This window comes from Macaca nemestrina, chromosome 13 (assembly GCF_043159975.1).
Source record: "Macaca nemestrina isolate mMacNem1 chromosome 13, mMacNem.hap1, whole genome shotgun sequence".
Taxonomy (NCBI): Eukaryota; Metazoa; Chordata; class Mammalia; order Primates; family Cercopithecidae; genus Macaca; species Macaca nemestrina.
In genome coordinates this window covers 32652181-32676765 of record NC_092137.1, presented here as the reverse complement: position 1 = coordinate 32676765, position 24585 = coordinate 32652181, and the positions used below count along the sequence as shown (strand labels likewise).

The following is a 24585-nucleotide window of genomic DNA, read 5'->3' as shown; positions in this document are numbered from 1 at the left end:
TTGGCCTCCCAAAGTGCTGGTATTACAGGCTTGAGCCACCGTGCACGGCTGCCACTTTTATTTTATAAAAATACTGTCAAGGATCACCTTAGCTTTTCCCCTGCGGTAACTGGTCTTGGAAAAACATCTTTTGTTTTCCCATTCTTCAGTCTTGAAAGTGTTCAATTCTTTATAGAAATAGCATTTCACACCATGGCAAAGGGGTTTAGAAACAAGACATACTAATTTACCTAAGTCTTTATTTATTTGGCTCTAGGAAGAATTTGCATGAAAATGAGCCTGTATGGCAGGTACAGAATGTACTGTAACAGCACCAGAGAGGTACATCCTCTCTCCTCTACAGAGCCTCAATGTTTAATACATACATGTGACTTTAGTCATAAAACCACATAGTCCAGGAAAAAAGAAGCCCTTTAGGAAAAAAAAAAAAATCAGTTTAGAATGACTTTCAAATTGACCATTCCTTTTCAAATACTTAAATTCAAATAACAGATACATTCAGAGGCCCAAATGTTGGCATAGAATAAAATCATGTTCATTTATTTTTTTCTGCATCTTAGAATTAGAAGGCATAAAATTAAATATGTTGAATGTAATAAATTCATCCATACAAGTGCAAGTCTCCAGATATAATGCATTTTATGGCAGATTTATTATTTTAAAAATGTACCAGTAAATCAAAAAAGAGGGAGTATGTCCATTTAACTTTTATTGAAGTGTATGTAGGAGGTCTTCAGAAATCAAATGTGAGCATGAAGATATGGCCAAACATAAAATCTATCAAATTCAGTGAAAAGTTGCTGACTTTAAATAGTAGTTGTAAGAATGACCAATATATATTCTTTGTTAACAACCCCTCACTCTACAGTAAAAAATAAAATAAAATAAACATTCAGTAAACATTCTTTCCTAAGGTAGTTTCCCTTATATAGCAGTGATTTATCCATTTCTTTGTATACACAAATTTGTTGAACATACCAATCAGTGGTTCTCACAATTGAAAAATAAAAGCACAAAAAAGTTTACACTCCTGTACAGGTAAATAAAAGATCACCTTGAATTAAACTGGATCTCCTTAAGGGCATAGTATAGTTTCAGTTTCATTACCTATTACATAATTAGTTTCTTACATACAAATATTGACATATTTGGCTTGTGCTTCGAAGCCTTTGTGTCTATGAAGTCCATGTCAATGCAGCTCATAACTGGAAGTCACTGGGGAGTTCTTTGCTGCTGCTGGGTTTAACCTGATCGTGCATTAGAGTCTCCTCAGCACCTGTTGTGGTCCTGCACACCTCTGGGGCATCGTCAGTGTCAGGATCCAAGCCTTCAGGGCAGGGAAGTTTTAGCAACTCTTCACGAAGCTGAGCAGTGTGACGCTATGCAGGAGAAAAGGACTAATGTTAGAACTGTAAACCCTCTAGCACAACATCATTTGAGGCAGGAACTGAATTTCAACAAAGGCCAAAGCATTAAGCCTACAAATGTTTACTGAGCCCCCCCTTGTGCAAGCCACTGGTAGAGGCACTTGATATAGCAGGTAGTAAGCAAAACTGACAAGAATCCTTAACCTCAAAGTAACTGATGTTGCTGAAAAGACGTCAGTAACCTACCAGTAGATCCTACCCATGTTCCCAAGCTATCACAGAAATAGCATTACTGACAACTTAAAGGACATTATTAGATACATATACTCTTTTCTTTATTTATTTATTTTTGAGACGGAGTCTTGCTCTGTTGCCCAGGCTGGAGTGCAGTGGCGTGATCTCAGCTCATTGCAACCTCCACCTCCCAGGTTCACGTCATTCTCTTGCCTCAGTCTTCCGAATAGCTGGGACTACAGGCATGCGCCACCATGCCCAGCTAATTTTTTGTATCTTTAGTAAAGACGGGGTTTCACCATCTTGGCCAGGCTGGTCTCAATCTCTTTACCTTGTCATCCACCTGCCTCGGCCTCCCAAAGTGCTGGGATTACAGGCGTAAGCCAACGCACCCGGCCTAGATATATATATTCTTTTATTTTGTTTTAAGATAGCTCTGTTTTGTCATTCAGGCTGGAGAGCAATGGCACAATCACAGCTCATGCAGCCTCAACCTCCTGGGCTTAAGCAATCCTCCCACCTCAGGCTCCCAAGTAGTTGGGACTACAGGAATGAGGCACCATGCCTACCTGAGTTTTTATACAGATAGGGTTTCGCCATTTTGCCCAGGCTGGTCTCAAGCGATCCACCTGCCTTGACCTCCCAAAGAGTTGGGATTGCAGGTGTGAGCCACTGTGCCCAACCTATACACTCTTTCAAATTAAACACCGTAATCCCTTGATTTGTCATACATGCTGACTCTGGCTAAATATTTTTGAGAGAAAGACAAGTCCATAAATTAAAATAAATCCACTGATACTTTAGCGAATGAAAAAAATATTTATCAGGTAGTAGGCCATATGTAAAATATCTGCAAATGTTCACACTAATTTTCCCACTTAATGCTCAGAATAAACCTTAGAAATAATTTTATCATTAGAATTTTTTTTTTTTTTGGAGACAAGACCTCACTGTGTCACCCATGCTAGAGTACAGAGGCACAATCTCAGCTCACTGCAAACTCCACCTCCCAGACGCAAGCAATTCTCATGCCTCAGCCTCCCGATCAACTGGTATTACAGGCGAGCACCACCACGCCCAGCTAATTTTTTTGTGTTTTTGGTAGAGACGGGGTTTTGCCTTCTTGGCCAGGCTGGTCTCGAACTCCTAATCTCAAGCAATCCGCCTGCCTCAGACACCCAAAGTGCTGGGATTACAGGTGTGAACCACTGCACCCAGTCTATCATTAGAATTTTTTTTTTAATTAAGTTAAAAAAAAGATCTATAGATATTAAATAAACTTTGTTTTGCTCTATATTGCAACTTAGAGAAGGATATAGGCATGTTAATTGGGAGTGCGTGGTTGTCTACACACGCAAAGATTTGGTTCATAATTTTCTGGTGAGAGAGAAATGACCTTAAATAATCACACCAAAGGCTTTTAAAATTGTGTCGGCCAGGCGCAGTGGCTGGCTCACGTCTGTAATCCCAGCACTTTGGGAGGCAGTGGCAGGCAGCTCACGAGGTCAAGAGATCGAGACCATCCTGGCCAACATGGTGAAACCCCAACTCTACTAAAAATACAAAAATTAGCTGGTTGTGGTGGTGTGCACCTGTAGTCCCAGGTACTCGGGAGGCTGAGGCAGGAGTATCACTTGAACCAGGGAGGCAGAGGTTGCAGTGAGCCGAGATCGCACCACTGCACTCCAGCCTGGCAACAGAGGGAGGCTCCATCTCAAAAATAAAATAAAATAAAATAAATAAAAAATAATAAATTGTGTTAACAGCTGACTTTGAAAATTAGCTAAACAACATTTATAGAACAATTTTTATGTATGAGATACTGTGTTAAATATACCAACAACAAAAGGCAATGAGTAGAATGAGGATAAAATCTTCAAGCTTATGGAGTCTAAAATTCTGGCTGAAATTATATACACACAAATAGGAAAAAACAACTATACTTTGCAGCTATTTGCAAAGTTTCAAAGCACATTTACATGCCAGTAAGTGAAAATTTCCCTAGCCTTGATTTTCCTTCCACTGTGGACAACAGGTGAAAACACTAACCAGGGAAGGAGAAAGAAAAATCTGGCAATCATGAGGACCCAGTAAAGGTTGGGGATTGAGCTAGTTTGGATATTTGTCCCTGCCCAAATCTCATGTTGAAATGTAATCCCTGTGTTAGAGGGGAGAGAAATGGGGATCATGGGGACAGTTTCCTCCTGGACTGGTGCTGTCCCGAGATAATGAGTGAATTATCACGAGATCTGGTTGTTGTAAAGTGTGGCACCTCCCATGCCCCTACTCCTTCTTGATTCCGCTTCGTCTTCCGCCATGAGTAAAAGGTCCTGAGGCCTCTTCAGAAGCGGAGTAAGTGCCAGCTCCATGCTTCCTGTACAGCCTACAGAACCATGGGTCCACTGAATGTCTTTTTGTTATAAATTACGCAGTCTCAAGGATTTCTTTATAGCAATGCAAGAACAGTCTAATACAGGGATACTATGATTTTATTGTGGAGTCAAGCTAAACAACTACATACTTTTCTTTCTTTTTATTTATTTTTTTAAGAGGGAATTTTGCACCCTTGTTGCCCAGGCTGGAGAGCAATGGCGCAATCTCGGTTCACTGCAACCTTCACCTCTCAGGTTCAGGTGATTCTCCTGCCTCGGTCTCCCCAAAAGCTGGGACTACAGGCATAAGCCACCACATTTGACTAATTTTTGTATTTTTTTTTAGTAGAGTTGGGGTTGGTCTTGAACTCCTGACCACAAGTGATCTGCCCGCCTTGGTCTCCCAAAGTATTGGGATTATAGGCGTGAGCCACTGTGCCTAGCCAATTATGTACATTTCTTGTGCAGCACTCAACAGCAAATGTATAGTTAAAACGATATAAATTTGGATTAATTCAGAGATGGAAAATTCCAGGTGACAGTGACACAGAAGAAATAAAGGAATGTAGATATAAGCAAGAGACTGAATGAAAAGAAGCTAGACTTGAGCCAGTTTTGTATAAGTGAAAAACACATCTAAATAGATATTTGGGGAAGATCAGCCTGGTAATGTACTAGAGGAGGAACTGAAAGGGGGAGAACCTGGTACAAGGAAGCTGGACAAACAGACAAAGCTGTGGGAACTCAACAGAAATCATGAGTTGGGGAGAGGGACAGTCCCCTCATGAAGTAATATTGACAGGACCTAGTACTGACCAGGGGTGCTGGATGAAGGATGAGATACATAATACTTGAAGATTCTAAGACAGAGAAAAATGTTTAAAATCAAGTAAAATTAAGTAAAGAGAAAACTAGAAAACTTGATTTGAGGAAAATCTCCTTCAAGGAGATGATGACAGGGCATCTACGTAAAAAATGTCAGTAATACAATTCAAGAGAAAGTTAAGAGCTGACAACAGTTTGAAGTGTCAATTTTAGAGAGTAAATGGCCAAAGTCAGGGTTACAGATACAATGAAGAAAAAACAGAAAGAGAAAAAAAAATCGTTCTGAAGGCCAAAAAGTAAGCCTCAGGTAAACAATTGCTCAGGAAAAGAGAAAAAGGAAAACATACTGAAAGGATTAAGAGTGTAAGCAGAAAAGCCAAGATAGTCTACAGATGAAAAGTATACTACAAAAGACAAACATTAGGCAAATGTTATCAGTGTTTTAACAGGTAGGCACAGAGGGTTAGAAACGCTTATACTGAAAAGTCTATCAGTTGGACAGGGTGCGGTGGCTCATTTGAGGTCAGGAGTTCGAGACCAGCCTGGCCAACATGGTGAAACCCCATCTGTACTAAAAATGCAAAAATTAGCTGGGCATGATGGCAGGCGACTGTAATCCCAGCTACTCAGGAGGCTGAGGCAGGAGAACAGCTTGAACCCAGGAGGTGAAGGTTGCAGTGAGCCGAGATCAAGCCACTGCACTCCAGGTTGAGCGACAGAGCAAGATTACATCAAGAAAGATAGGCAGAAAGAAAGACAGACGGATGGAAGGAAGGAAGGAAGGAAGGAAGGAAGGAAGGAAGGAAGGAAGGAAGGAAGGAGAGAGAGAGACAGACAGACAGACAGACAGACAGACAGACAGAAAGAAAAGAAAGAGAAAGAAAAAGAAAAAGAAAGAAAGAAAGAGAAAGAAAGAAAAGAAAGAAAGAAAGAAAGAAAGAAAGAAAGAAAGAAAGAAAGAAAGAAAGAAAGAGAGGAAGGAAGGAAGGGAAAAGAAAAGAAAAGAAAAGAAAACAAAAATACAAAAATTAGCTGGGTCTGGTGGCAGATGCCTGTAAGCCCAGCTACTCAGGAGGCTGAGGCAGATGAAATGCTTGAACAAGGAAGGTAGAAGATGCAGTGAGCCAAGATCACGCCTGAGCAGCAGAGAGAGGGACAGCGTCTCAAAAACAAACAAACAAACAAACAAACAAACAAACAAACCAGTCAAGGCAGGGTTCCATGAAGTGAAATTTAAGCTGAAATAGGAATGGAGGTGAGCAAGCAGAAGAGCTGAAAACTAGAGGAAAATGGAAACCATGTGTAAAAAAGCGTGGAGGAGGGAGAGCAGACGAAGTGAATAGAGAAGTGAGCTGGGGTCACTGGCTTTGAGAACTGGAGAGAGGGTAACTTTGGTAAAACAGAAGTCAAACTGCAAAAGGTTGATTAGTGAGACAAAGGTTAAAAAATGGAGGCAAGAAGCGTCAACTGCTATAGTCTGACGGTGAAAGAAGACAATCTGTTTCATAATAATAGAGGCAAAATAGAAGTAGCTTAGGGAATTTTTCTGCAAGTGTTTTTCTCTCTTTTTAAAAACATTTTTATAGTGAAAAAATTCAAACATATACAGAAGTAGGCAGAAGAGTACAACGAACTCCCATATATCCATCACACAGCTTCAACCATTATCAACTCATGGCCCATCTTCTTTCATCTATATCCCCAGACTTTCTCCTTCTCATTTTATTTTGAAGTAAATCCCAGACATCATACACTTTGTCATTCACAAATATTTCTGTGCATGTCCTGAAAAGATAGGGATCTTTTTAAAAATCACACCTAAAAAACTAACAAATCCTTATCATCAACTAGTTGCTTGAAGTGAAGACAGCTTTAAAGTTAGAAGATAACAAGCCAGTAGAAATGGAAAAACCTGAAGATAGAAAAAGGGAGGATATTGGTGGAGGATGAAATGAGTAAAGACATTCAGATGCAGGAAAAAAGGAAGGCTGTTACAAAGAAAGATCTCCATGGGTAGACACAAAATCTTCCAAACCATCACATTTCACATTTCCACTCTGTGAACGTCCAAATTGAAAACAATTGCTTGTCTCCCTTAACACAGCCACTGCCACCATCAGCTGAGGGAGAATCTGCAACTCACATCTCCCTCATCCCTCCAAGTAATAAAAACATGGAAGGCAGGAGGCCTAGGGAAAGACTAAGGGAATAAAAGAAGTCCTTCAAGTCTGGCACGGTTGCTCATGCCTATAATCCCAGTGATTTGGGTGGGAGGTGGGAGGATCACTTGAGCCTAACCTAGGAAACAGGGTGAGAGCCCCTCTACAAAACTGAAAATAAAAAAATTCAGCTGGGCACTGTGGCAGGTGCCTGTAGTCCCAGCTACATGGGAAGCTGAGGTGGGAGGACTGCTTGAGCCCAGGAGTTCAAAGTTACAGAGAGTCAGTCATGATGCCACCACTGCACTCTAGGCCGGGATAACAGAGTGAAATACAGTCTCCAAAGAAAAAATGAAAAAAGAAAAGGCATTCATGGAGCACATCTTGTCATCCTTATCTTCAAGGAACTTTACAAAACTCTGCTGACTCAGTCCTTGGACCCACTTTTTGTTTTAGGAACTGTCAATCTCCTAGCAAAAAAAACGCATCTTTTCTATAGACTTCTGAATAACAATTTATTCCTCTGAACTGAAAATAAATATTATGTTTCTTTAATTCCCTCCCTCCCCTTATCTTCTGGTAGGCATGGTTCTGTCAATAATTACACAACTCTTAAAGCAACAAGGCTCATGTTCGAAAGGCTTACTCACCTTGAGAGCTGCTGCATGGTGAGACATAGTCCTGCCTACCCGCTTATCACTGCTGTACTGCTGGATATCCGCAATCCACTCCTCACACTGGGCCATTATCTCAACTCTTTTCAAGTAAAAATGTTTGTGTATTACCTTGAGAAAAAGTAAGCAGGAGAACAAGCAGTGTTTACAGTCAAATTTAAAAGACACAGTAAATGACATTACAAGGAAATAAAATGTATTATAAATACATTTAAATAAATATATGTATACTATAAATACATTTAAATTAGTATTTAGAATATTATTACAAATACATTTAAAGAAATAAATATACAGACATTGCAATGTTTTTCTGTCCATAAAACTCAATTTAATCAACTCTACAATATTAGCAGGGAAAAATGAAGCTCATGATTTGAGATGACATGTGTTGAAATATATATATATGAAATTTATGGCCTGGTGTGGTGGCTCATGCCTGTAATCCCAGCATTTTGGGAGGTCGAGGCAGGCAGAGCACAAGGTCAGGAGTTCGAGACCAGCCTGGCCAATATGGTGAAACTAAACATACAAAAATTAGCCAGGCATGGTGGTGGGCACCTGTATTGCCAGCTATTGGGAGGCTGAGGCAGGAGACTCGCTTGAACCCAGGAGGCAGAGGTCGCAGTGAGCCAAGATCCCATCACTGCACTCCGGCCTGGGCGACAGAGCAAGACTCGAGGGGAGGGGAGGGGAGAGATTTATAGCAGAAAAGAGTGTACAATCCCGGTCAGACACTTGGAAAATTAATCCTGTTCAGAGACCACAAGACACATATGATACAATATATTCAGAAGGCAAATGCAAATAAATAAGTAACCAGGAGAAAAAGATTTTAAAAGATAACTCAAAGAACACCTAGATAAGTATATTCTAAATGCCAAAGGCATTCACACAGAAATCCCCAGAAATGGATCCCCCAGAAATGGCACTATTCTTACTTGCTTAATTGTATCTTCTGTTTAATTTATAGATAGGATTTTATTTTAGGAAGTTAAATTTCCTTATTATTACTGTGGTTTACATTTGCGATTTTTAAATTCTATCTTTGAAAAACTGAGTAAAATTTCTACCAACATATAGTAGTAAGAGTCTATTTCTGACAAATTTAAACTAGAAAACAATTATCCATTTGGAAACATTACTCTGTATTCTGGTTGAGCACTGCCCAGGAAGCATGTCTGCCCTAAAGAACAGACAATCAAACCTACAAAGGGAAAATCACTAGAAAGCTCTGGGAATGAATGTCAAACACCAATACGATCCCACCACATTTAATAGTTATTGGGTTTGAAGCCTCTGGGATACAGAAGTATGACACAGCTTTAAATGAAGAACAATGATAACAAAATCAGATGGGAGGTGAATGTACCAGAAAAATATATTTCAAAGAACAATAATAAACAAAAACAAAAAGCCCAGGGCATTCAAAGAGTAGTGAGTGGCATTTGATTAGGAAAACTGGGAAAGCATACATGGCCGACGAGTGGCGCCTTTAATGCAAGCTAGGTTCTAAAGTCTGAGAAAGATGATTGTCTCAAATGATATATATTTGCTTTCTGTAAACGTCATCCCCTTCTCTGAGTTCCCTGTGTTTATCCTTCCTGAAAAAAATGATATGCATAAAACGAATTACTTTTTTTTTTTTTTTTTTTTGAGACAGAGTCTCACTCTGCTGCTCAGGCTTGAGTGTAGTGGTGCAATCTTTGCAAAAGTAACGTATCCAACTTTCTCATTCAAAGGACACTGGAATATAAATTTACTCAGTAACAGCAAAAGCCAAAGAAAAAGAAATATTCATCAGTGCCATCTGATGAAGAAGAAGGCTTCATAGTATTCATGCAGAATATCTGGATAGTTATATTAAAGATCAATTTTATGTCAGGTAAATATACCATTTTTTTCTCTAAAATGTTAACTTTCCAGCACAATTTAAGAAATTAATGATCAAGTGAAACAATTTTAAGAAAGAAAAATGTGGCCGGGTGCGGTGGCTCAAGCCTGTAATCCCAGCACTTTGGGAGGCCGAGATGGGCGGATCACCAGGTCAGGAGATCGAGACCATCCTGGCTAACACGGTGAAACCCCGTCTCTACTAAAAATACAAGAAAATTAGCCGGGCGAGGTGGCGGGCACCTGTAGTCCCAGCTACTCGGGAGGCTGAGGCAGGAGAATGGCGTGAACCCGGGAGGCGGAGCTTGCAGTGAGCCGAGATCGCGCCACTGCATTCCAGCCTGGGGCACAGAGCAAGACTCCGTCTCAAAAAAAAAAAAAAAAAAAAAAGAAAGAAAAATGTTTCTGAACACAACTACAGCAAGTTGTGATGCTAAAGTAATTTGATATGGCAGGTGAAAAGTATAATTGTATTTAGGCACACTATGGAGAGACAACTAATCATAGGCAAAGAGTTACACACACACACTGTAATTGTATTTAGGCACACTATGAAGAGACAACTAATCATAGGCAAAGAGTTACACACACACACACACACACACACACACACACACACAGAGCAACATTTCAGGATGAAGTGAAAAAAACCACTTCAGGGTATTAATACAGGTTTTGGAAACTCATATCATCCAATTTTTTCCTAAAGAAAAGGAAATGTGGCCAGGCGCAGTTGCTCACGCCTGTAATTCCAACACTCTGGAAGGCCAAGGCGGGCGGATCACCTAAGGTCAGGCATTCGAGACTAGCCTGGCCAACATGGTGAAACCTGGTCCCTACTAAAAAATACAAAAAGATTAGCCAGTTGTGGTGGTGTGTGCATACAGTCCCAGCTATTTGGGAGGCTGAGGCACGAGAATCACTTGAACTGGGGAGGTGGAGGCTGCAGTGAGCCAAGATTCCGCCACTGTATTCCAGCATGGGCAACAGAGCAAAGCCTTGTCTCAAAAAAAAAAAAAGAAAAACAAAGAAATGGCATTCTCCTTATATATACACATTAGTACAAGGGCAAAATTTCTATTTGCAAGACAAATTTAGAAACCATCTTCAATAAAAAACTTTTATGAGGAATACTTCAGAAACATATTTGGAGAGTTTGCTAGTAGAATGGTAACTAATAAAAATAAAGAACAGGCCGGGAGTGGTGGCTCACGCTTGTAATCCCAGCACTTTGGGAGGCCAAGGCAGGTGGATCACCTGAGGTCAGGAGTTGGAGATCAGCCTGGCCAACATGGTGAAACCCTGTCTCTACTAAAACTACAAAAATATTAGCCAGGCATAGTGGCACCTGCCTGTAATCCCAGCTACTCGGGAGGCTGAGGCAGGAGAATCGCTTGAACTTGGGAGGTGGAGGTTGCAGTGAGCCAAGATCATGCCATTGCACCTGGGCGATGAGAACGAAACAGGACGGGACAGGAGGAAAGGAAAACAGAGAAGAGGGAGAGGAGAGGGAGAGGAGAGGGAGAGGAGAGGGAGAGGAGAGGGAGAGGAGAAGGAGAGGAGAGGGAGAGGAGAGGAAGAGGAGAGGAAGAGGAGAGGAAGAGGAGAGGAAAGGAAAGGAAAAAAGTTCTCAAAAATTTAGTCAGATGTCGTTTAGAATACAGATGGTTTTATACTTCATCTGTACTATCTACTACCATTTTTTTTTCTGAGACTCTGTCACCTAGGCTGGAGTGCAGTGATGTGAATACAGCTTACTGCAGCCTCAAACTCGTGGGGTCAGGCAAACCTCCTGCCTAGCCTACTAAGTATCTAAGACTACAGATGCCACCATGCCCAGCTAAATTTTTTAACTTTTTGCAGAGATGGGGTCTTTCTATATTGTCCAGACTTATTAATGATCTTTGGGATTAACCCTAAAACCTAGAGATTCATATACTAGATACATATAAAAGCAAATATAACTAGATACATATAAAAGCTAACAAACTATATTATAAAATGTCTTTTTTTTTTTTTTTTTTGAGATGGAGTCTTGCTCTACTGTCTCCCAGGCTGTAGTGCAGTGGTGCAATCTCAGCTCACTGCAACTTCCGCCTCCCAGGTTCAACCTCACCCCCCAAGTAACTGAGATTACAGGCACCTGCCACCAAGCCCGGCTAATTTTTATTTTTCTTTTTCTTTAAGTAGAAACAGGTTTTCGCCATATTGGCCAGGCTGGTCTCAAACTCCTCACCTCAAGTGACCCACCTGCCTTGACCTCCCAAAGTGCTGAGATTACAGGCATGAGCAACCGTGCCCAGGCTACATTGTAAAATGTCTTTAACAAAGTATTTCACTAATTTTATTGAACATACCTCTTTAAAACATGGTGAAGGGTTTCTGATTTGTTCTAGCATTGCCCACTTAACTGTTGCTTGTCGAATGTTTCCATCATATTCTCGAGAACTCTGTGTGCCACTGGGAGTGCCTCTAGATCGTTCGTATCCCGGTTCATTAAAATAAGGCTCAGCTACTAATATAAGGGACTGGACAGACACCAACACCTAAAGAATAAAGGAAAAGAACAGCTATGATGGGACATTTTTACTATGGGTTAACTGATATCCTGCTCTATCCACAAAGACTCTTCTTTAATATGTGTTTCCACAAATTTCTATCACAATAAAATCAATGTTTATGATTATAACCTGAAATATTTCATTATAAAAGCAAAATAAAATTAGGCACGATACAGCCATAAGTAACACTTATACATCTGTTTTTACTCTTGAATTCTTGAATAATAATAGATATGAAAAACCTATAAAAAATTTTTGTTTGTAAACAACTCATACCAACATTCTGCTCCAACTATTCTTAAGGAGCATAAAGCCAGCCATGCACTTTTTTTTTTTTTTTTTTTTAAATAAGACTGAGTGTCACTCTTGTCACCCAGGCTGGAGTGTAATGGCATGACCTTGGCTCCCTACAACCTCCGCCTCCTAGATCAAGCGATTCTCCTGTCTCAGCCTCCCGAGTAGCTAGAATTACAGGTGCCTGCCACCACACCCGACTAATTTTTGTATTTTTAGTAGAGACGGGGTTTCATCATGTTGGCCAGGCTGGTTTTGAACTCCTGACTTCAGGGGATCTGCTTGCCTCGGCCTCCCAAAGTGCTGGGATTACAGCCGTCAGCCACCGTGTCCAGCCTAGCCATGCACTCTTTAACAATACTCACTTAGAAAAAAAATGCCTGAGACCATTTTAAATTTTTATTCCAAGGAAAATTAACTGCTACAGTATCACAAAAACCTTATTAGAAATTCTCATTTTATTTTATTTCTTTGAGATGGAGTCTTGCTCTGTTGCCCAGGCTGCAGTGCAATGGTACGATCTTGGTTCATTGCATCCTCTGTCTCCTGGGTTCAAGCAATTCTCCTTCCTCAGCCTCTCAAGTAGCTGGGACTACAGGCGTGCATCGTCACCAAGCCCGGCTAATTTTTTTTTAAAATTTTTAGTAGAGATGGGGTTTTGCCATGTTGGCCAGGCTGATCTCAAACTTCTGACCTCAGGTGATCCGCCCACCTTGGCCTCCCAAAGTGCTGGGAGTACAGGCGTGAGCCATCGCACCCAGCCAGAAATTCTGATTGACGAGATGGTCTTATGGTTCTAAGACCACTTCCAACCCACCACTTATTTACCAGAAGGCTTGTTTCTCCAGATGTAACATATATTAAGAGAGGTGATTTCTAGCTAATACAGTATTTCCAGTTAACAGATCTACAGAAGTCAATAAAGTAACATCTTTGAAGGCAGGAAAACATCAGATATTATCTACCCAATTCATAAATGAAAAAGAACAGCAATTACACTTTGGTTAGGCACAATGATTAAACAGTCCCATAGATATGCATCTTATAAGTCAAAGTTAAAGAGAACTTTAAAAATGAGTACTCAAAAGTAACATATTTGACCCAAAACAGAAAGGGTTAAATGTGACCTGAAGTGACCATACTGATGCCAAGGTCAACTATGGGAAAAATTTTAATTCATATTATTTCTGAGACAAAGATCTCATATTTTTAATTTTTATTTATTTATTTATTTATTTTGAGACAGTGTCTTGCTTTGTTGCTCAGGTTGGAGTGCAGTGGTGCGATCTCAGCTCACTGCAACCTCTGCCTCCCGGGTTCAAGTGATTCTCCTGCCTCAACCTCCCGAGTAGCTGGGGTTACAGGTGCCTGTGACCCCATCCCACTAATTTTTGTATTTTTAGTAGAGATGGGTTTCTCCATATTGGCCAGTCTGTTCTTGAACTCCAGGCCTCAAGTGATCTGCCTGCCTCCCAAAGTGCTGAAATTACAGGCATGAGTCACCTCGCCCAGTCAGAGATCTCACATGTACTGACACTTCTGAGACAACTTCCCAAGGCATAGTTGTTAGTTACTGTCCTCTTCCCTCTTAAATAATTGTCCTCTTCTGTTAATATAAGTAGGGTATAATTGCATTTTTGTACAAAAGCACAGAAAGAAATTAAATATCCATTACAAATTTATAAAAAAGGACTCTTATTTATTTAACCTCATCTCCTTTGATACACAGTATGGTTTTATAGATCTCAGGCAGAGTAATCTAAAAATTACTTTAGATTCACAGCCTATTTTGTTTAAAACAGCAAAGTAAAAACCACTAAAGGAAGCATAAAATGTTTTGCAGATGCTGGGGCCTATCTGACAGCGAAAGGTGGGAGGAGGGAAAAGATCAGAAAAAAATAACTACCGGCTGGGCGCGTTGGCTAACGCCTGTAATCCTAACACTTTGGGAGGCTGAGGCAGACAGATCACTTGAGATCAGGGGCTCGAGGCCAGCCTGGTCAGCATGGTGAAACCCTGTCACTACTAAAACTACAAAAATTAGCCAGGTGTGGTGGTGCGTGTCTGTGATCTCAGCTACTCAGGAGGCTAAGGTGGAAGGATAGCTTGAACCTGAGACGCGGAGGTTGTAGTGAGCCAAGATGGTGCCCAGCCTGGGCCACAGAGTGGGACCCTGTCTCAAAAAAAAAAAAAGAAAAGAAAAAGAAAAAGAAAAAAGGAAAAACAAAACAAAACTACTGTGTACTAAGCTTAGTACCTGGGTGACAAAATAATCTGTATAGCAAACCCTTGTGACGTGAGTTTACCTATGTAACAAACCTGCTGTGGAACCCCTGAACCTAAAACAAAAGTTAAACAAAAAAGAATGAGGGTTTTGTGTACCAGAAAAAAGGAACAAGAAATTACATCTGAGAAATAAATGTGGCTATAATTTATTGTCTGCTAAGAGAGAAAAAGGTAAAGTTTATATTTGATAACAGGAACAACAAAAGATTCATTATCAGAGACCAATACTTCCTGCAATTAAATTCAAAAAATACTTTATGACATGGGTTATCTTACCACTGGGTGGCCCAGCAGACATTACCTTTTTGGAAGAGCATAAATGCCACTTTATTTTTCAATAGTGAACTTAGCTATTTAATAGCGATAATACACATTTTAGGAAATTTCTGGACCCCTGGATTGTCTGAACTGGACAGTCATTTTAATGCACACTACATTTTACTAGAGGCAGGAAATAAGCAGAGAAACAGTAAACCCTTGGGATGAAGGATTTCCTCTTTTAAAAAAATCAGATTTTCAGTATTATAAAATAAAACTTTAGGCTTGAGAAACAGTGTAAAATATTTGAAGTCATAGGGATCACAGTATAGTTATCTGTACATTTAGAACCTGTATTTTCATCATCTGTAAAATGGGCATCAGATCTACTTGTGTTACAGGATGAATGAAAGAATTAAATAAACTTTAAACTACAGAACAAAATCAATTCTGCACTAAAAATAATTTCTGTAAGTATATTAGAGGCATGCAAAAAAGCAGCCAGCATGAATTGTCTGATCAACAGAACTTCACTTAAAAAGCTACTTGGGGCCGGGCGCGGTGGCTCAAGCCTGTAATCCCAGCACTTTGGGAGGCCAAGATGGGCGGATCACTAGGTCAGGAGATCGAGACCATCCTGGCGAACACGGTGAAACCCCGTCTCTACTAAAAAATACAAAAAACTAGCCGGGCGAGGCGGCGGGCGCCTGTAGTCCCAGCTACTCGGGAGGCTGAGGCAGGAGAATGGCGTAAACCCGGGGGGCGGAGCTTGCAGTGAGCTGAGATCCGGCCACTGCACTCCAGCCCGGGCGACAGAGCCAGACTCCGTCTCAAAAAAAAAAAAAAAAAAAAAAAGCTACTTGGATCAAACCAAAAAATAGTATTTATTTTACTTTTACCAGGCTAAAGTGTTTTCTTAGAATCTGAGTCGAAAATCAATTGGTAATTAACATAAAAACATATAGTATATATTATATATATACATTGATGTAATAATCATCAGTATTTATTTTCAATCCATAATGTAGGCTCACTGATTTGAGTCAATTTGTTGATATTTTCAGAGTAAAGACTTTTATTGACAGGCCAAATTTACTGTCTCTCTCCTTTTTATTGATTGCTTTTTATTTTTTAGATAGAGTCTCCCTGTCACCCAGGCTAGAGTGGAGTGCCGTGATCTCGGCTCAATGCAACCTCCTCCTCCCGGGTTCCAGCGATTCTCCTGCCTCGGTCTCCTACTTGCTGGGATTATAAGCACACAACACCTCGTCTGGCTAATTGTACTTTGTATTTTTAGTAGAGATGGGGGTCTCACCATGTTGGTCAAGCTGGTCTCGAACTCCTGACCTCAAATGATCCACCCATCTCAGCCTCCCAAAGTGCTGTGCCAACACATCTGACCCCCTCTCCTTTTTTAGTTTCACGTTAGCATCTGCACAACCATAAGAGGCTCTCATAATCTGTTCAGGAACAGAAATCAAGAAACACAGAAAACAGTGGGCACTGCGCCTGGCCTGGTATTTTTTTTGAAGGGAGTTTTGGCTAAACTCTATTTTTGTTTTATGCCCCAACTTGAGATTTTAGATTACACATAAGATGAGACTCCACTATGCTAATTGCTCACCTATAAGCTATTTAATATGTATTTCCTAGTAATCTATCTTTTTTGGGGTTTACTATATTCTTGGTCACTAAAAATTTTTAAAAATACTACACAGTTCTTTATTTCTTAAGTGAAAATGTCAGAGAAATTTTGTTTACTTGCAAAAAGCTTGAGGTCTGAGGATTCCACTTCTCTTCTGGTCTTCCATGCCATGTGTTTAAGATGCTTAAACAAACCTGACAAAGGAAAAAAGCGTCAACAGAACTGAAAAAAGAGTGCTTAACAGAAATGCTGCAGAGTATATAAAACTTGAGATATTTTTGTAGGATGCCTAACGAGGTGTAGCTTTTTATCTTGTTTCCAGATGCGTATTCATTACGAGTATTCTGGTTAAATATTGAAAAGTTATATGCTGTAGTTTTAGTATTTTGTCTTCGTAATTTACAGAAGTTATTGGAGAAAATAAACTTGTTTCATTTAAAAAATAAAAAGAGAGAGAAAAAAGAGTGCTTAAAAACAAACTGTCCTAATGAGAAGTAAAAACATAATGCTATCATGTCAAAATATCTCAGTTTTATATGTCTCCAGACAAAACCCTAAGGGTTGGTCTGTTAAAACAAATTGGCATCTTCAGATGTGATTCAAATTTGTGTGGCATTATAACTTTTTCATAATGCAAAACGGACCAGCACCTATTATGTCAACACAAATAACATTTTAATGAAAACTAAATTATTTTAAAAGGAAAATATTTTTAATTAGCACATAGTTGTACCTATTTATGGGGTACAGTGTGATATTTCAATATGTGTATACAATGTGTAATGATCAAAATAGGGTAATTATTGTATCCATCACCTCAAACCTCTCAGTGTTGGTAACATTCAACATCCTCTCTTCTAGCTGTTTGACAAAATAAAATTTTTATTTACTATAGTCACCCTACTGTGCTATACAACAGCAGAACCTATTCCTCCTATCTAGCTGTAATTCTGTATCCATTAACCAACCTCTCCCTATTCCCTCCTCTGTACCTTTCCCTCCCAGCCTTTAGTACCACTATTCTACTCTCTACGTTGATTGAGATAAATTTTTTTAGCTTCTACATGAGTGAGAACATGCAGTATTTATCCTTCAATGCTTGATGTATTTCACTTAACATAATGTCCCACCAGGGACTATGTTGCTATGAAAGGAAGGATCTCGTCCTTTTCATGGCTGAATAGTATTCCACTGTGTATAAATAACCATGTTTTATTTATCCATTCACCTGTTGATGGCCGCTAAGTTGATTCTGTATCTTGGCTATTCTGTACAGTGCTGCAATAAACAGCAGTGCAAATATCTCTTCAAGATTATGATTTTCTTTCCCTTGGATGTATTTTCAATAGTGGGACTGATAGATCATAAGCTAGTTCTATTTTTACTAAAATAACTATTTTTAGTAAAGAAAAGTGGTACTATTCCATATTTTTGTATATTTCTTTCTAAATTCTGAAAATGCAAAACAGCTTAACAGAAGAGACCTTGATTTAATTATCTGCCTCTACATTCAACTAGTTGCAATATACTCCTTTGATTGAAGTATATGGATCAAATCTAGCCTCACACAAACAGACCCCCTAAAAGAGTATTCAGGCTTCCCAGGGTTCCTCAAAATATACTTAAAGATAACGTTAGATACTTACTCACTTAGCAGGGAGAGAACTGGGGACACTTAATCTGACCTGTAACTACTCTTGTAATAAAAATAAAACTGGGCCATATCACGTGTTCTTCTGGCATATACTCTATCAACATAAAATATACTCATCAGATTTTGTAAATTTTTAACAATTTCATATAATGGCCAACAGATTTGGATAACAGGTGGATAGGTGGTTCTTTTTTTTTTTTTTTTTTTTTTTTTTTCTTTTTTAAGACAGAGTTTTGCTCCTGTAGCCCAGGCTGGAGTACAATGGCGCAATCTGGGCTCAGTGCAACCTCCGCCTCCCGGGTTCAAGCACTTCTCCTCCCTCAGCCTCCTGAGTAGCTGAGATTACAGGCATGTGCCACCACGCCCAGCTAATTTTCTATTTTTAGTAGAGACGAGGTTTCTCCATGTTGGTCAGGCTGGTCTCAAACTCCCGACCTCAGGTGATCCACCCGCCTCAGCCTCCCAAAATGCTGGGATTACAGGCGTGAGCTACCAAGCCCAGCATAGGTGGTTCTTGTAAATGCAGAAAGGTCTGTCTCCTTACTACTCTTTCAATGCTCTGTGAAAGCAAGAACGCAAAATACGTTAATTCATTCAACAGGTAGTTGATTAATAATTTAAAAAGAGTTGTATCTGTAAAGTCTTGTGTATTATTCAAAGTGCTGTCATACATATACCATTTGACCTTTAGTGCAAGCTTGTGCAACCCGCAGGCCACATGCAGCCCAGGACGGCTTTGAATGCAGCCCAAAACAAAATTGTTAAGTTTTAAAAACTATTATGAGATTTTTTGGCTATTTTTTTTTAAGCTCATTAGCTATATTGTTTGTGTTAGAGAATTTTCGTGTGGCCCAAGACAATTATTCTTCTTCCAAAGTGGCCCAGGGAAGCCAAAACATTGGACAGCCCTGCTTTAGAGCATTCTTGGGACTAACAATGGCAGGTATGTATCCTCATACCTAACTGTAGATATAGGACCTAAGGTTAAATGCTAACAGTGTGTAAACTTGAAAAATAAGTCCACAATTGTGTGTACCATGGAACACATAGGTAAGTATGATGATAAAAGACTATTAATTTAAGACTCCCAAGCCCTGACCCTCTTCTCTATGCAATGAAGCCTTGAGAATTATTTTCTTAAATACATCTTAATATTTTACACTTACACTCTATTCAAGTTACAGTGTCTCAAGTAAAGTCAACGTTGCTATTTCTTCTTCCCTACTCACTTATAGAAAACCTGTTGTTTGTTCTTCCAAAGAAAGTTCTGCCTCTGGTCAAATCTTTTGCAACAAACCCAAAAAACTAATTCTAGTTTTATGATTTGAGCTAATGATAATTTGCAACCACATATCTGAGGCAGGCTGTAACTTTTGAAATTCTTCTCTTCTAGATTTCAAAACACTGAACACTCAGCACAGAATTTACCACTGAAATTCTATCAAAGTATCCAAAATACCTCTGAAAAAAGAGATTACTCTTCTAAATCTAATTTTAAAAGGTTTATGGTAATATGAGATGATTTTTATTATATCTTTTGGTCAGCTTTTTTGTAAATGGGAATGCATCTTCCTACTTTTAATACAAGAAAATGTAAAAACACTTGAATATAAGGTACACCTTAAAATAAGTTCATAATAGTGTGTATCATAGAACTTTACGTTAAGTCCCTGAGTAAATTCTTAAGACTGTAAGGGCTTCTTAACACTTAACTGTTTCTGCTCTTTTCAGTTTCTTCTCTTCTATTCCTTAAGCTAATCTGGATGTAGGGAAGAGAAGTACAAAGAAACCCATGCCCTCTTAGAAAGCAGATAACTGAAACAAAATTTTTCTTCAAATTACAAAGAACCTTTGTATACAATCATTGGCATTTGAAACAAAAGACTGCAATTAAATTACCTTGCCGTCATTATAAAGGTTTGGATTGAATCGCACGCTATGACCACCAGTTGTCTCTAGATTCACAAGAGGGGGTGAACTGGGATAATCTTGAGGAAAATACACATCAAACTCAAAGCAGCCATTTGCGTAAGGGGTGTCCGCCGGACCAGTTATTAGAACCTGGATATATATAAACATACAAAAGCCTATGTTAATATTCCTAAACATTGATATTTAGAAAAATACAATCCAACATAAGAACAACCTTCATTTTTGGAGATGGAGTCCCACGCTGTCACCTAGGCTGGAGGGCAGTGGCATGATCTCAGCTCACTGCAACCTCCGCCTCCTGAGTTCAAGCAATTCTCCTGCCTCAGCCTCCTGAATAGCTGGGATCACAGGCACCTGCCAACATGCCCAGTTAATTTTTGTATTTTTAGTAGAGATAGGTTTCCCCTTGTTGTCCAGGCTAGTCTCAAACTCCTAGCCTCAAGTGATCCGCTTGCCTCAGCCTCCCTAAGCGCTGGGATCACAGGCTTGAGCCACTGTGCCCGGCTGAAATAAGAAGTTTTCTTTTTTTTGTTGAGACAGTCTCACTCTGTGGCCCAGGCTGGAGTCCAACAGTGTGATCTCGGCTCATTACAACCTCCACCTCCCGGGTTCAAGCAATTCTCCTGCCTTAACCTCCTGAGTAGCTGGGATTACAGGCACACACTACCATGCCCAGCTAATTTTTGTATTTTCAGTAGAGATGAGGTTTCACCATATCAGCCAGGCTGTTCTCAAACTCCTGACCTCAACTGATCTGCCCACCTTGGCCTCCCAAAATGCCAGGATTACAGGCATGAGCCAGCATACCCTTTTTCTTTTCTTTTCTTTTTTTTTTTTTTTGAGATGGAGTCTCACTCTGCCGCCCAGGCTGGAGTGCAGTGGCGAGATCTCAGCTCACTGCAATCTCCGCCTCCCAGGTTCAAGTGATTCCCCAGACTCAGCCTGCCAACTACTGGGATTACAGGTACCTGTCACCACACCCAGCTAATTTTTATATTTTTAGTAGAGACAGGGTTTCACCATGTTAGCCAGGCTGGTCTGGAACTCCTGACCTCAAGAGATCTGCCTACCTCGGCCTCCCAAAGTGCTGGGATTACAGGCATGAGCCTATCCAAAAAATCAAAAGGAGCAAGCAAACAAATAAAACTTTCTACAAGTCAATGGGCCAATAGTTTTAGCTGTGTATCTATGGAAGACAGAATGCCTAACCCATGAATTAAATCATAAATATAAAGAAAAAGAAAATTTTCTTTTTCAGGTTAAATGTTAAACATTTTCTTGATGCAGCAGACTCTTGGAATTTAAGGCCAGATTATCATGTGTTAAACATAAAAGTAGCGATTATATATTATTGTATTACCCGTAATTCACAGATCTTAGGAATTTAAAAAAACACAAATTTCCTAGAAAAGAAAGAAAATGATTAAGTTTTGAAGAGTGACACTATAAAACAGGAGAGAAGTATCTTGGACGACAAAATGGAAATCCTGTAACATTTTTTAACTGATCAGCATTAAATCCTTTGATACTGTAACCAGCTTCATACAATCTTTGCTCAAGGATGATGGCTCTTTTGATATTTTCTAAATTTTTATTTTCAACAGCAGTGTGATCCACACACTCTGAACTAACATTAGAAAAGGGCTCTTTATGGAGGCTGCAGTGAGCTGTGATCACATCACTGTACTACACACAGCGCGGGCAACAGTGAGACCCTGTCACCAAAACAAAAGGAGTGGGGTGGGGGGCTCCTTTCACTGCAGTCTAAAATGGTCACCAAAATTTCTAGTGTTTTGTATAATTTATTTGTATAATATTTCTAATTTTGTATAAACATTTGAGTAATCAGATGAGCCAAGGAGATAAGGGAGAATGCTTCGTTATCATTATTTTTTACCTTCATGATGTCAAGTCGCTCCTCATCACAGCGTACAAACACACTAGAGGATGAAGACAGAGGCAGTGAGGTTGAAAGTGTCACAGCTTCCTGGGCAAGGCGGCGAGCTCGGGCAGCACTGTTCGCATCATTAGCATTTTTCACCTGAGACATGTAGTGGTAATTGACTTTAAATCCCAATTTCCCATCTTCATCTTCAGAAACCATTTCAAATGTATCTAAAAGGAGAAGAAAAAATAAAACCTAGAACTGGAAAAAACTGTTCCAGTTCCATAATGACAAAAATCACAAATAATCACTAGTCCTTCTCTCACCCAACTGGAGTGAACTTCCAACCATGGAAGAATAGCAGAAGTGTAAATGTTTACATAGCACCTATATATTAGCACTGCCAGATGGATTAACACTGCCAGATGGATGGACTGTTGTCTTTCACATGCTACAGGGATACATTTTAAGTTTTATAAAAAACAATCTACCAGATGCAAGAAATGGGCCCATTACTATGCCCAGTGGAAAATTTTTACATCATGTGGAGGACAGGGTCTATTAACTCAAAGATTTTTTTTAAATGATTCAATCAAAGACAATGGCTACTTGATAAAACATGCACAGCCTGTTTTAATCAATAATTTCTCTTCTGTTAATTCGTCCTATAGAATCCTGGATATGCACAAATATTTACAGGTAATGATAGCCATTGAGATGTTGCATATGATATTTAAAAACTGGAAACAACCTAAAGTTCCACTTACTGGTTAAACAAATGGCAGCCAATCATATTAGGGAATATTAGGCAGTTAGTAAGTATCAAGTTGTAAAAGAATGATACTACAAAATATTTGATACATATGGTTGAAAATGCAGTTTCTTAAAAAAGCATCAACTGAAAACTTGTATGTTTTCAGACATATTTTGAAAGCCAATGGGGAGCCAACTTGATTATGTTTAAAGTCACATACTTGGAGAGTTTATGATTTTATGTAGTATCAGAGAACTCTTCTAGCTAGCTAACATTAATGAAGGGCTCTGGACATATGATTCTAAATTTCTGACAGGTAGTAACTTTAAACCAGAATCTCTCACACGTAAGGATCCATAAACACATTCATGGTCATGAAATGAAACTTTCCGGATTGAAAGAACTCGTTAAAGAATTTGTAGACATGAAATGTGACTAAACGCTTTCAAGTACAAGAACAATGCCACATATTTTTAAAAGCCATTAGCTGACATATTTTTGATGACCTAGGAAGCGGAATGAAATCTAAAGCCCAATAAAATATTTATGTCCAACAGAAACACACATACACAAACACATGTCTGCAAATTCTTTTCTGACCCTCTTCCCCTCCCCTTGAGTGTTGGCTGGACTTAATGAGTGATGGTGTACACTTTTCTGAATTCCTGACCCATGTAAAGAGTGAGATAATAAAGGTCAGATTTTTTTTTTTTTTTTTTTTTTGAGACGGAGTCTTGCTCTGTCACCCAGACTGGAATGTCTCGGCTCACTGCAACCTCCACCTCCCGGATTCAAATGATTCTCCTGCCTCAGCTTCCTGAGTAGCTAGGATTACAGGCACCTGCCACCACACCCAGTTAATTTCTGTATCTTTAATAGAGATGGGGTTTCATCACGTTGGCCATGCTGATCTCAAACTCCTGACCTCGTGATCCGCCCACCTTGGCCTCCTGAAGTGCAGGAGTAGAGACGTGAGCCACCATGCCCGGCCAGGTCAGTTTTTTAAAGCAAATAAGTTATAGTGGTAATTTATGTGACAATATATAATACAGAAATATTTGATAAAACAACAAACAAGCCAAAAAAACCTTGGTAATTGTTAAATACATATAAACTAAATAAAGTATTTGGTTTTAGTACTTTAATACACAAAGGAATTTTCAATAAAAAAATTCAATAAAATATTTATTATTTAAAAACCAAGTTAATATTATTACTTAGAGTGAAGTTAACAGATTAGATTGCCAAGCTGAGTCAGGAAAAAGGCTCTAAAATCATTAGACACTGACCAAAACTCTAAGAAAAGTATAAATCACTTTCATATATATTATCTCTTGTGCTCTTTATGGCAAACCTGAAAGGTAAGCAGAGCAAAACCTAAATGATTTATAATGAGGTTTCAAAGACAATAGGACAAAAATCTGTTTTCTGAATCCTAATTTAGCATTTAAAAAAATATAGTCCAAGATTTTTGGGTTGTTTCTCAAGGATGAAAAAGCAGCATAGACAGTAATAGTTAATAATGGTCATCAAAATTTGGTATGTAAGTGTTTTCTCATAAATCAGTACCATATAAAGGGTACTGATATGATCTTTTTGCCAGTTCTTACTTGTCAAGAGTTTTGGAATGGGAAAAGCTAGAACTGAACTACGTGTAACTACATTTTCTAAAAGTGAATTGCAAGGCAATCTAAAATGGCAAGAGTAACAGACTTAGTTCAAAATTCTGGGTCTTGGCTTCCTTCAGGCCAGGATGTACAGAAATGAAGAAGTAAATAAGGAAAAACATTTT

At 39.2% G+C, this 24585-nt stretch overlaps 1 protein-coding gene across 9 annotated transcripts in view; it reads right to left on the bottom strand.

Annotated features, from left to right (window-relative positions):
• Nucleotides 1-219: 219 nt before the first annotated feature.
• The window catches only part of LOC105464812 (baculoviral IAP repeat containing 6), a 259579-nt gene continuing 235213 nt past the window's right edge, over nt 220-24585 (bottom strand). For all 9 annotated transcript variants that reach the window (XM_071076482.1, XM_071076475.1, XM_071076480.1 and 6 more), the window contains 6 exons: nt 22052-22269; nt 20122-20283; nt 16685-16762; nt 11882-12070; nt 7608-7742; nt 220-1379 (listed from right to left, as the gene is read on the bottom strand). In XM_071076482.1, the coding sequence (XP_070932583.1) occupies nt 1200-1379; nt 7608-7742; nt 11882-12070; nt 16685-16762; nt 20122-20283; nt 22052-22269 (962 nt within the window). In that variant the 3' untranslated portion in view covers nt 220-1199. The remainder of the gene's footprint in view (nt 1380-7607; nt 7743-11881; nt 12071-16684; nt 16763-20121; nt 20284-22051; nt 22270-24585) is intronic.